Here is a 13,761-nt window from a genome sequence, read left to right as displayed (position 1 = left end):
ACACGAGCACCGATTACAATTGTCGTTTGTTTGGGTTTTGTTTTTCGGCTCATTCGAATTATAATTCATTGTTGTCATTTCGGGTGCGCGTCTGATTGCTTACATATTTATTTGGATCGTGTTATTTCGTGGTTTAACTCGTTCATTCGAATTTTTTTTTCAGTTTTTCTGTTCGGTATGCGGCTTTGGCGCCGCGACAGTTTTCGGGCTTTCGTGATTTTGTCAACGAGCCACGAACCAAACAACAATCATAAAACATGAAATGCAAACTAAAGCATATCAATTTTCTCAATTGTTTTCGATGACGGAGTTTTGGATTCGATTTTCCATTCAAATGGAACGGAGATAGAAAAAAAAATCGGAGAAAATAGCACCCATGGTATTAACAAACTCGTCAGCAAAATCGATGTGTTTGAACAAACAGCTAGTTTAGCTTTAATGGCACTTTTCACTTTTTCCAATAAATCATAAGCAAATATCACCAAAAATGATATTTTTGCGCGCGCTCACTATCGAAACCCAAACTAACACGCAACATCGGATATAATGCAAGCGCACATGCATAAAAAAACGATTATGAATCAAAATTGATATCATTTTCAAATTCAAACGAGTTACGTAACTAACAGGCACCGAATACAAATTATTTTTTAATACTCCATAAATATGAAAGCAGTTTACATACATTTTATAAGTCTTAGGAAGAAGTTTTCGAGCATTTCAACCCTTGTCTTTTGCATAACTTCTGGTTAGATCACAATGAACCACCCCAAGACACAGACCTCCAAATTAGACGGTGAAGTTAACTTTCTATCGTCGTTTCAATTCAAACCTCACCGACCAGTGACTGAATTCAGACCTTCGTTTTTAAAATATTCTTGAATGACCTTCTTGTATTGAATTTATAGCTTTAAGAAGAAAAACCCGAAAATGTACAATAAATTAAGCAATACTTTTTGGTTAAAACGTCCACTTTATTTATACGTTTATTTATAACAAGAAAATAATTCGGAGAAATGATTTTGATTCGTGTGTTTGGCAAAAAACATCAATTCAATTTTTTTCGGAATTTTTCGAGAATAGCTTGACCACATGCTGCATCTTCAACGCCCAAACCTAATCAAAGATTGCATTTTTCATAAAAAAAGTTCGATTTTTAATTAAAAAACTGTTATACCCATCGAATGGAATATGGTAATTCCTGCGGTTGGTGTCGAGTTGTGTCCATTAATAATGTCTCCAATTTCGCAAACAATTGGAGCTTTTAAGTGAAATTCAATTCGGGCCCCTGCTTTGGTGTCCACATAAATTTTTGACTCTGGATCAGTATAAATGTCTTCGGCCAGTTCAGAATGGTGGCCTTTTTCACCGGCGCCAGTCGCTAGGCAGAATCAGTAAAGAACTCAAAATTTGAGTCTAAAATTGACAATATAACAACTGAGGAAATTACCATTGATATGAACGTTATCTTTGATCATTGAGCGGTATAAAAACGGGGTATCAGCATACGTTGCGGTTACAATGACATCAGCGTTTTTAACACAGTCGGCCACTGACTCGCCGCAAATAATCTGAACGTTTGGATTTTTAAAGCTGTGACGTAACTGTTTCAATTCGGTGACCAATGCTTCTGCTCGGCTTATTGTACGATTCCATAAATATATCGAATCAACAAAATTTGTTGTACAAAAACCAATAGCGTGGATTCGACCCTGTACGAAAAATTGAATATAAGAAATATAATAATTTCAGGTCTTTTAACTTTGTACCTCGACACCGCATCCAAGAATGGCAACTGTATTGATAGCGGGTGTTGATGGTCGTTTTGAGTAGAGGTATTTGGTTGCGACCATAGAGGCGGCAGCTGTTTGCCATGCCGTTAAGTCATCGGCGCCAATGACTGCATTCAATTGACCCGTTTCCTCACTGAATAGGAAAATATTCGCCATAATATTCGGCTTTGGTGGATTTAAGAATCGATTCGCTATAAATGATGACACTAGCTTACAGCCGAGCGTATTGAACACCTTGGTGGATCCAGCCAATTTATATTTGCCAATGAATCCAGGCATGCACAATAAAACACCTGCACAATCAACATATTTCAATTATTTTAATTTACATTTGTATGTTACAATTGTTACATGTATTTGGAATAAAATTGATTCAGACCTTTTTCAGTTGGCGTGAAATTCCGTATCGGTTGTTGTGATATCGGTTGTTCATCACTTGTTCGATTCGCACATATTGCTCTTAATGCTTGCTCAACTGCATCACAGACCAAAGGCCAATCGAGCAGCTCCTTTACACGTTCCTCTGTTATATGCACCACTGACATGATTCAACTCAAACAACACCAATCGACTAATTTTGATTTTGAATTTTTGTGATTTATTTATAAGGCATGAAGTGATACTGAAACGAAATTGAAAACCACAGCGCAATGCATTATCAACATAAAACATCCGTATGAAAAGAAGATAAATGTGAAAAATATACGAAATAACCTTTTGATATAAAGAATCAAAATTATTGTGGTTTTTTGATAAATTCCATAAAAATAGTTTGATGAACTTTAAATCAAACTGTGGTTGATTTGATAAGAATTATTCTTTCAAAAAATGCGAATAAAATAATTTTTTTTTCACATTTTTCGATTTTTTAGTTTTTTTTTTCTTTTCGAAAAATTCAAATTTATCATATCTACGAAAATAAAAAAAATTCCTTATTTTTTTCCATCTAATAAAAAAAAATATTTTTTTTATTTAATATTGTATATTTTCCGAATAATTTGAAATATTTTCCTTGTCTTTTATGCATTGTACAATAATATCTTAAATTGGAATAGTTGCCAAAAAAATTCAATGAAAATTTATTGAATCACTCAAAGTTTCAATTTTGGAATGTCTTTTTCAATTGATGTGCTCTTATATGAGTCGATGATTCGTTGTGCTTCTCTCCAACCAGTCTCGACAGCACCATGAACCGTTGAGTAATAGTGAGCGTGCGTAGCCTCACCAGCGAATTGAATGAGTGGTTTTGAATTTCGATGGAGAATCGGTTCGGCCAATGAGTCAGTCGATGCACCCACTGCATCAGCGTTCAGCGAATAATATGTATAGGATCCAAGGAAGTGTGGGTTTGAACTCCATTTTGTGCTAAAATCAGAAGAAATTCAATTAAAATAACATTCATTTCATTTAATCTTCTGTCCGTCCTTGGGGCGTACAGCACCCGAGACAGAATTCAACTTCAAAATAAAACAACCAATTCCCATACAAAAATGTACTATGGGCGCTGTACGCCCCAAAGACGAAAATATGTGGACGGACAGAAGGTTAAGAAAAGTAAAACTCACCAAAATACATTCTTCACATTGAATTGGCCGTAATTTTTCAAAAACATGCGAAGCACCTTCTCTACGCCCAACTTTACATCATGTTCACCCACCAACTCCATTTTACGTGCAGCATTTCCCGTAATCCATCCGCATAGTATGTTTGGTTGAAAGCTGACCGTGTAAAATCCGAGTGTCTCCATCAACCATGGACCGTTCACTGAATCCTTATGTATTTCTTTCAACTGTTCGGGATTCCAAAGAAATGAAATACCTTCCCAGTCTGCATTCCAAAATGATTTTTTAAATTCAACATAGATTTTGTCAACCGTTCCAAAGCCCATGCTTTCAATACTGTCGATTTTATGTCGCGGCAACGGCGGCTCAAATAGCGTCCAATGACGATTTTTCAGCACGCCCAACGACATGGTACAAATTAAATGATCACAGTAATGTTCACTGCCATCGGAACACAAGACTTTTGTATTTGGTTTTGCATTGGATGCGTTGTATGTGATTTTCGTTACTTCTTTATTCAATAAAACTCGCGATTCAATGTCGATTGGTTTTTCAGATCCAACGGGAATTTTATTCTGCGGAATATGTAGAAAAATCATTAAATTATGATAATTAAAAAGCAAATCGAATTCAATGGGGATACACTGGTTGTTCCACCTCACCTGAAGCAAATTAAAAACCGTTGTGTATCCTTTGTCCTTCCAATTAAGAAGTAAATCGCCTGGACAATCCCAATATTCAATGTAATCACGTCCAGATACTTCGTACCATGAATCACAAGCTATGTACATATTTCGATACCGATGAAACCATTCAAATGCCTCACGCTGAAGATTCACGTCAATGTCGTTGAACTTGTCACTTCGCAGAGCGCGAAAATATCTATAAAGAAAAAATGATATGTAATGATTTTAAAGCATGGTAAATATTTTCGATTAAAGATTTCGCATATACAATAAAATTAACATAAAGAAGTATAAAGAGAATGTCGTATTCAGCATATAAACTGTATGTATGTGTGAAGTTGAGACTCAAGAGGCACTGAGAATGAACATGAATGTGGAAACGTCTGTGGGAGAGAGTAGGAGGTGAGATCCTTCAAGTCATAACCATTCACAGCTACACATTTGTATGTATTCACAGCTTGTGTTCATTTGTCGCTTGTCAATGTGAGTGGAGACAAGAATGAAACACACAACCGCATCAATACATAAACAAAATTATCTTTTTCTCAATTCTTTTCTCTCCCTCTCTCTCTCTCTCTCTCTCTCTCTCTTTTGAGCTCTTCAGCATTAAGTACGAAAGAGTGACGCTTATGAAAACATTATCACACTCATTGACTTATCTCTGTGTGTATGTTGTGAGTTTAATCTGAATATCACTCAAACGTTTGTTTATCTATTGATTCTTTGAAGCAACATTTATTGATTCCATACAGAATGAGATAACATTTGAATCAAAACGTCTATTATGTAATATTATCTTCTGTATATCAATTCTAATCAGCACTCATAATCATTGGTTTAATTGTGAAGTATTTTCTCAAGTACCATGGTACTTGATTGCATAATGCATTAAGACACAATCAATCATCCGATGCAAGGCATAATCAACCAGCCAACACATTGATTTTGTAAGAAAAAGAAAAATTTCACTTGATTTTATGCATTCAACTCACCTTTCTGCGATATAGTTGCCAAAGGAACCCTGGTAGTCGCTTTTCTCTTCTCGCTTATCATCTCGGTCCAAAAGTTCATCCATGAGATTTCCGAGTTTATCAGTTATGTTTTGTGGGACTTTTTCTCCATTCGATCTCACAAATTCGATGCTATCATATCTTGGAACGTTTGATGAAAGTAAATTTTTGTCCTTGGCCATATCGTAAACGACATTTCCCTCTTCACCATGACACCTATTTTAAAATGAAGTGGATTTTGGTTAATATTTTCTCTTTTGAGTTTTATAACTTTTTTGAGGACTTCTTTTGCCACATTTCTCTTTATTTTTGATCAATTCGTAAACTGAAGTAAATATACAAATCGAATATTGATTACAAACAGGAAATAACTGACGATTTTTTTTTAAAGAAATCCATAGAGTTATTTAGTTTGAATTTCAATTCACTTTTACTTTAGTGATGATGTGATTGATACTCTTTTCTATTTTCAAGCACCGAAATTTCGTGAGAAAAGTATACATTTTCAGTGTATTCACTTCACCCAGTTTTAAAATGGAAAAAACCACTCACCACTGTGCGCCCATATCCAATACATTGGCACCGTATTCAATGGTATGAACCCGTCCGCCGATGCGATTCTCGGCCTCCAAAATGGTCACATTTTCAAATCCATTGGAGATCAGTTTTGATGCGGCTGCAAATCCGGATGTGCCGGCACCAATAATTATGATTTTGATGATTTTTTTCTCCATTTCATTCACTGTCGACAAAATACAAGCGTCCAATTCGTGTGACCGTCCCGGCTCAACTGAGACTACAGTGTGTCGCCAATGGCAATTATCAACGACACTCACATGACGATAACAATATACAAATGGAATTTTTATCTTCTCACACATTGTCCGGAGCAACTGTTTTTTAAACATCACTGTCGTTGTTTATGCACAAACACACATACGCACCAAGGGGATCGCGTTGGTATTCTGTAGACCTAAGGTACGAAAACGAGCAGCAAAAAAATGAGTTTTATAAATAGCATATGCGGCGTAAACAAAACATCGTAAACACGTGTTTTGCGACGACTGAACACAATGCTTTGTCACAGACACAATGATATTTGACCTCTTTTTTACTACTTCGCAATTTTTGTTCGAGTCACACAAAAAAAATCATTAGAAGAAGAATGAAGAGAAAGAAGAGAATAAGACGAACGGAGAATCACTAATTGACACACAGATACAAACTAAAACATTGACAATTGCTGTAAACTATACACGCCGAGTGAGTTTTTGCCTTCTTACAGCAGTAAAAGTTAGTTCATATTTCATTCTCACTGAACAGAAGTAATAAAAGTAACTAGCAAGTATCAACACATAACCATTTTTCGTTTGAACCTTTTTGCACTTCTTTTTCGTTGACTTTTGTAAAAAATCGATCTTTCTCTTTATGTGGAATTCTTCTGCAAAGCACTTCCTTCTTTGCATTCGAAACGATGGCTTTTTTTATATGTTTTTTATTTTATATATTTCAAGAAAGGAAGGACCGAGCTACTGTCTGACTTACTTATTCTTTGATTTGTTTGAAGACCTTTATAATTCGCAGAGATAATTTAAATAATTACTTCGCTTTTTCGCTTACCCCGTGACATTCCGAAGTTTCAACTGTTTCAATAGATTGTTGATATCACGAACATCGTACAATTGACAAACAAAACAGTTTGAAATGCCGATTAAACAATGTCATAATGAAGTAATACTTGTACGTACACAGCTGACCGTTTTGTTGATAATAAAACACTGTATTTGATTAGACTGCAAAATACACTCAATTTAACACTGAAAATGAGTGGAATGTGTTAATCTCAAAATTGAATATTTGTAGTTGATTTGTTTGAAACTTGTTGAATAAAACTATGAATTTACTTTGTTTGTGTAATCGATTTTCAATTTTGATGGAATTTTTTTTAAAAATGGAACATTGGTTTCTTGTTTATTTTAACGTAGGACGGATCCAATAGACTCAGCGAGATCAAAATTCCATGGTGAATTTTTACGTCGTTCAGCAGCAGTTTTTATTGCTTTTTTTGCTATTTTACAATATTTTAAGAATAATGAAACCTATAGAAAGAGCACGTCACTTGTCACACATCAATGATCGACCTGAATTTTTATTTCTACTGAATGAAACTTTAAAAGTAAACTAGACGCATGAATCTGAATGGACGGTGATTGCAGTAAGTTTTCATATGTTTGATAAACTCACAATTTGATATTTGTGAATCGGTGAATTGATTAATTTTTAAAAAATGTACTCAAATAATCGATGGGAACTAGTATCGTATATTCCCCATACAAATTAATTTTATCGATTCTACGAATACGACATCTGTTAAAAAAGATACCGATTTTTGTTACTACTGTTGCTTTGACACAGCTCGAGCGAACTATACGGCTATGGCTGTATTACATACGAACTAATACAAAAGAACACGCAGACTCCGATCCTGTGTATGCGTATGTATTGTGAATTTTGCACAAGCAGCTACGATTGACGACTGAGTGCAGAATTTGTAATACATACGCATACACAGAATTGTAGTCAGTGTGTTACTTTGTACGTTTACACGAGCTGTATTAAAACACCACTAGTAACAGAAATCGGCGAGTTTTTTAGAAGATGTCGTATTGGTGGAATCGATAAAGAAAAATCGACGATATTAGCGCTCATTGCAAATAATAGAGATTATACAATGAACACAATTGATATTTGTTGCTCCGAAGTCGAAAGGGCTGGTGGTTGAATATTCGATCGGGTAGTGTTTCATTGAACGTTATTGTAAAGTTTTGTGATAAATTCAGTCTGTGATCAGACGGTGAATAAATAAATAAACTTCCGTCGAATATTGATCACTACGGTATAGCTTTTAATTAATCGACGAAAGTACAATTGTACACGCAAATGCAGTTTCAAAACTTACTTGTTCAAAGTAGTGTATTCCATACATACATTAGAAGGAATTTGGCAGTAACCTTCTCATTTCTGAGAAAATCCTTCGCATAAACACAAATAAATGGTTCTTCCTTTCTTTGACATCATTGATTAAAAAACGTTATTGTCCAAAATCAATGTATGCGTGCATTTTTCAAAAACAGACAATATAGTTACAGCTACTGTTGGCTACGTACGTTCGATCGTTCGTTCGTAGGCAAAAGAAATAAAAATTTTGTTCGTTTGTTCGTAGAAATTTAAAAATTAGATTGTGTTCGTTCGTTCGTAGCGATTTTTTATTTCAAATATTGAGAAAAAAATCGCTACGAACGAACGAACAAACGAACAAAATTTTTATTTTTCAATTCCTACGAACGAACGAACAAAATTTTTATTTTTATTGCCTACGAGCGAACGAACGAACGAGTGTTCGTAGATGTTCGCAGCAAACACAGTGTTGGCAACACTAGTTACAGCACACGTTTCGCTAGAAATTCAAACTACAAAAGTAAAGGAATATGCCGGCAAGTCAATTGACATTTTCCCAATAGCTACATTTGAATAGTCATTTATAATTAACGGTCATAATTATTGATTGCTTTGCAGAAACGGTACTTTTGTTGAACATAATTGCTTTAATCCTTTTATTACTGTCGGGTAAACAATGGACCTTTTAAAGGTCTTCAATCTCGATCAATCTGAGTTTGCTATCTTGCTTTTAATGTGGTGACACATTAACGAAAGTCTTAATGACGACAAAAAAAAAATGGTCCCCTGATGGACAGGTATAAAATTTGGTTAGATTGCAATATGGAAAAGTTAATGTTTTTTATGTTTATCCGAGAAAGAAGATTTTTAAATTTTCCAATACAAATTGGTTTCATTTTAAAAGTTGTTCAAAAATCGATTTGAAAACAAACAAATACAATTCAATCATAAATTATTTGCAATATGAATCGATGAGTCGTTGTGCTTCTCGCCAACCCGAACCGACTGCTCCATGAACCGTAGAGTAGAAATGTGTGTTGGTAGCTTCGCCACCGAATTGAATGATTGGTTTTTTGTTTGCGTCATAGATCGGTGTGGCTAAATTGCTTGTTGATGCATCATCCGTATCGCTTCTCAGCGAATAATATGAAAACGAACCGTTGAAATGCGGGTTTGAACTCCATTTTGAGCTGTAACCACCAAGAATATTTCAATTATTTGATATGAAATTTCATTACAAACACGAAAAATTGCTCATTTTTCGCAATAACAATACGTACCCAATCGTGTTTTTTACTTCAGCGCCGTTCCATTCTTTCAAAAATAATTTCAACACATGATTAACGCCAGTTTTCAGATCATTGTCGTTGACTTGTTCCATTTTTCGTGCTGCCTGTCCAGTAATCCATCCGCACAAAATATTCGGTTGAAAACTAACTGGATAAAATCCAATGATGCTTGACATCCATTCGCCATTGATTGGATCCTCACGAATCGCCGCCATTTCTTCTGGCTTCCAAAGGAATGAAACTCCTTCCCACTCTTCATTCCAAAATGGTTTTGTGAATTCAACATAGATTTTATCAACGGTTCCAAAACCAATGCCTTCAATGCTATCGACTTTGTAATCCGGTAAAGATGGTTCGAACATTTTTCGGTAGTTCTTTTTTAACACACCCAATGAGACGGTACATATTAAATGATCACACGAGTGCTCGCTTCCATCGGAACATTTGATTTTTATGCGATCAGCTTCGGTGGTGGTTTGATCGTAAGTGATTTTTGACACTTCTTTGTTTAGAAGCACTTTTGATTCAACATCGATCGAATCGGAACCGCCGCTTGGAATTTTATTCTAGAATGAGAATGGGTATTTTTTTGGAACATTTATTTATTTTTTTTTTCTAAGCTTAATAATTTCGATTTTCTTTAAAACTCAAAATAGTTCAAGCTCATCTCTCAAAGCAAGCTTTACATTGGAATTCATGATAAAATACCCAATTTTAATGGTGACACTCACCTGAAGTAAATCGAAAACCGTGCGATATCCCTTTTCCTTCCAATTTAACATCATATTTCCTGGACATTCGCAATATTCAAGATAATTACCGCATGATACATCGTACCATAAATCACATGCTATCCATGATGTGCGCATACGATGAAACCAATCAAAAGCTTCATGTTGAAGAATCGAATCGATATCACTGTATTCAGGTGTGCGAAACGCTTCGTAGAACCTGAAAATGTGTGAAAATTGATAAATATACTGACTTTTGACCATGATCCAATTTTTAGTGGATTTGGCACCGTGAAATAAAGCATTAGCATATGTTTAGGAGTGCGAAGACGGAGAGATAAAGAAATAATGAGCGAGAATGAGTTATCAATGTGTTTTGCATGAGTCAAAATTTGATAAAAGGACAATGACATAGTAACATCATTCACGAGTACTCCTAATAAGCTTTAAATGATCATTCATCTTTTGTGGGTTATTAATCGCGAGTTGAGATTAAATACTGTTTCTAACTCACCGTTGTGCAAAGTAATTACCAAGTGATCCATGGTATGCTCTCTTTTCTCGCTCACGGTCGTTGCGATCAAGAATACCCATGGCTAATTTCGTTAATCGCTCCGATATTTCTGCTGGTATTTCTTCACCATTTGATCGTACAAAATTGAATGTTTTATACGTTGGAACATTTGATGAAAGCAAATTCTTATCTTTAGCCATTTCATAAACGACATTTCCACTTTCGCCGTGACACCTAAGGAATTATTCACATTTTTATTTGATTTAATTGATGGAAGTGTAGTTTTTCTCTCGAAAAACTGAAAAACGTGGCTAAAAAGTGACTTCTTTTCTGTTTATATCACTTGTGTTTCTTTTTTCATCTTCAAAATCTTCTTCACTTGTCGTTATTTTTTGTCGAAAAAGTGTAGAAAATCGAAAAAAAACCACATTCGAATTGAATTTTTTCAAACACCTCAAGGTTCTTCATATAAAAATCTATTTCTAAGAAAAAACTCACCATTGTGCGCCCATATCCAATACATTGGCACCGAAATCAATCGTATGAACCCGTCCGCCGATGCGATTCTCGGCCTCCAAAATCGTCACATTTTCAAATCCATTGGAAATCAGTTTTGATGCGGCTGCAAATCCGGATGCGCCGGCACCAACAATTATGATTTTGATGATTTTTTTCTCCATGTGTGTGTGTGTGTGTGTGTGCCTGTTTGTATTTTGGACGGTGCGTTGAGTAAACTGATTTGTGTGAATGACAAAATTCAACTGAAATTTATAAAAAAGTGATAATGAAATTGTTTGTTTTGTAACAGCGAGTGCGTACGTAATGAAAAAATTATTGCAGATTTTGATGTGATGGGAAAAAGCGTGTTTATCACGGGATTGATTCTCTTTTTTCGGCTATGAAATAAAGTCATATATTATACATTGACATCGTAAACGATCGACCCAATGACTTGTGCACAGTCAAGTTTATATACTTGACAGTTTTCACGTAATCAATGTCGCTAAACTTGAGCAAAAATACAGCGTCTGGTGTGATAATAACATCACATTGACAGAGCTGATAAGAGACGAGAACAGATTGCAGTTGTATATCAAATATAGTTCGTTCATGACTAGCCATAAAATGGTTTGATCAACGGGACCGTAATCAGAAGAGGAAACAGAATATTATATATGTTATACTTTTCTCTGTTGATGATTAATCACGTCATCTCCGGAAATCTAGTAATCTTACTCGTACCGAAGTACGGCTCGGGCAAGTAAAGGGCAAATAGCGAATGATGAGCTTTAATACAACGTCAAACCTGCTGATAAAACCACTCACAATATTTGCAGTCGAATTAGATTTACAATCTTTCCTTCTCTATCTCTATTTCTCTTTTGCTCTTTTGCTCAACGAAATTCTAAATGAAATCAAATAAAAATTCATAACATTTGTGTGTATTAGCATTTATATTCAAAATTGATGACAACAATTTTTGTTCGGTTCGCGTGAACAGGCGATTGGGAGTGTGGCATTTGGCACAAACTGTACAAGACCCAACCGGAAAAAAAAAACAAAATCGGGTATCGAAATATCACCACGGCGCATATAAACAAGCTATTTTTTTTCTCGTCTATTTTAATGCAGTGACAATGCGATGAGAATTTTTTTCTGTCACGGTGGATGAAGAATATCGCGTAAAGGATAGAAAAAAAAAACTGTGTTGTTCTGCACGAACGAGGAAAAAAAAGAGTTAAAATGTGAAAAATACCTTGCACCGCCACACACACTTTACTCGCTTTCATTTATTTGCATGCCGAAAATAAATGATCCGATACGAAATTGAGCCCAAAAAAAAACCAACAAATTCCAAACACAATTGACAAACTAATAACTCGCAATAAAAAAGAATCAACGGATAGAATGTGTGTTCAAATAAAGGCGGTTGGTTTTTTTTATTCTTTGATTGCTGATTGCTATCACATAGCACAAGCAATTTCATTACGACTTTTGATAAAATATACCGCAGTTTTTCGATAGATTCGTGTAAATAAATGTTGAAGAAAGAAAAAAGACAGAATACAAATGAAAAATGAACAACAACCCGTTCGAACAATTGGCGCCTTTTGAAAGGCGCACGCACCATTTCTGCGCCTTTTAATGAAATGACGAGAAAAAGAATAAGCAACACATCGTATGACTCGTATTTCATTCGATTTTTCTTATGCTAAAATGCTAAGACCATACTTCTTCTTCGTTTGAATCTCCATTGTGCTGCGAAGATCCGCACAAAGAGGAACAAAAAATACCAAAAATGTAACGAATCTGCGCCTACTATGCTGTTTTTCGTACACGCTGTTTATATACGAATCATACGATGTGCTCGTTTATCCTTTTTCTCGTCATTTCATTAAAAGGCGCAGAAATGGTGCGTGCGCCTTTCAAAAGGCGCCGATTGTTCGAACGGGAAACGCGACAATTTTGATGGCGGATTTTTTTTTGACGGAAAAAAATGAAATACATTTTTCAGGGCGAAGAAAGGCGCAATACGATGTTTTTTTCGATTGATGTAAATGATCTTATAACAATGTTCAAAAGTCGATTCAGGTTAGAGTGTCTAAGCTTGCCATGGCTTTCTCGAAAAAGATAGACCCACTGGATATTTATTATTTGGTGTAAAATATGCGAAATTAAAAGTGTTGAATGAGATCAAGAATTGATGTCATGACTCATGAGTGGAAGCTGCTGATCAAATTCAATGCAAATGTTTTTGGAGCAAACGCATTGCCGCATATTTTCAAATATAATATTAATTTTTGCAAAATTCGAAACGCAAAACTATCCCAAATATTATCGTTATAAGAAATGGTGTTCAGAAATAAATATATTTTTTCACTCGAAAAACAAAAACAATCTCTTAAGTAATGAATTCTTCAAGGTATGCATACAATTGTACCAATTCGACTTTGACCTAACATCGAGAACAAAGAAAAATGCAGTTCTCTTGTATCACAGGTAGACACTTTTACCAATTTACATGTCATTCATTTCATTGATGTTTCAAAAATGAAAAGCGACTGCAAAAGTACTCAGTGAAAGGAAAAGAACAATTCAGTCGCAATTTGGTGTTCAAGTTGAAAGAACTGTTTACTGAAAGTGTTAGTTCATAAATTCTTTTTTTAAATATTTTTTTTTGTCAAAATGAGTCAAGCAAGCAATGATGATCAGAATCC

General features: G+C 35.0%; 3 protein-coding genes across 5 annotated transcripts in view; all 3 read right to left on the bottom strand.

The window, feature by feature from the left end:
• Window positions 1-973: 973 nt before the first annotated feature.
• On the bottom strand, window positions 974-2,350 carry LOC116348995 (ketimine reductase mu-crystallin-like). Its single transcript, XM_031780244.1, has 5 exons — window positions 2,173-2,350; window positions 1,770-2,086; window positions 1,451-1,712; window positions 1,178-1,381; window positions 974-1,116 (listed from the first exon to the last, which is right to left on the bottom strand). The coding sequence occupies exons 1-5, from the start codon at window positions 2,336-2,338 to the stop codon at window positions 1,049-1,051; spliced, it is 1,017 nt and encodes a 338-aa protein (XP_031636104.1). The 5' UTR covers window positions 2,339-2,350; the 3' UTR covers window positions 974-1,048.
• Window positions 2,351-2,758: 408 nt separating this feature from the next.
• Window positions 2,759-6,828, bottom strand: LOC116348987 (spermine oxidase-like). Its single transcript, XM_031780235.1, has 6 exons — window positions 6,672-6,828; window positions 5,604-6,024; window positions 5,034-5,267; window positions 4,018-4,237; window positions 3,359-3,930; window positions 2,759-3,158 (listed from the first exon to the last, which is right to left on the bottom strand). The coding sequence occupies exons 2-6, from the start codon at window positions 5,957-5,959 to the stop codon at window positions 2,885-2,887; spliced, it is 1,656 nt and encodes a 551-aa protein (XP_031636095.1). The 5' UTR covers window positions 5,960-6,024; window positions 6,672-6,828; the 3' UTR covers window positions 2,759-2,884.
• A 1,788-nt stretch (window positions 6,829-8,616) lies between these two features.
• Window positions 8,617-13,761, bottom strand: part of LOC116348986 (spermine oxidase-like) — a 30,037-nt gene continuing 24,892 nt past the window's right edge. For 2 of the 3 annotated variants that reach the window (XM_031780232.1, XM_031780233.1), the window contains exons 2-6: window positions 11,042-11,304; window positions 10,544-10,777; window positions 10,030-10,249; window positions 9,290-9,864; window positions 8,617-9,199 (exon numbers count right to left, since the gene is read on the bottom strand). In XM_031780232.1, coding sequence (XP_031636092.1) covers window positions 8,962-9,199; window positions 9,290-9,864; window positions 10,030-10,249; window positions 10,544-10,777; window positions 11,042-11,223 — 1,449 coding nt within the window. In that variant the 5' untranslated portion in view covers window positions 11,224-11,304 and the 3' untranslated portion in view covers window positions 8,617-8,961. Of the gene's footprint in view, window positions 9,200-9,289; window positions 9,865-10,029; window positions 10,250-10,543; window positions 10,778-11,041; window positions 11,305-11,362; window positions 11,539-13,761 lie in introns of those variants that run through there. The other variant, XM_031780234.1, reaches the window with a different exon arrangement.

This window comes from Contarinia nasturtii, unplaced genomic scaffold (genome assembly GCF_009176525.2).
Source record: "Contarinia nasturtii isolate CC-2019 unplaced genomic scaffold, AAFC_CNas_1.1 Cnas_scaffold_2739, whole genome shotgun sequence".
In the NCBI taxonomy this organism is placed as follows: domain Eukaryota; kingdom Metazoa; phylum Arthropoda; class Insecta; order Diptera; family Cecidomyiidae; genus Contarinia; species Contarinia nasturtii.
The sequence above is the reverse complement of the archived record's forward strand: the minus strand, read 5'-3'. Positions and strand labels throughout refer to the sequence as shown.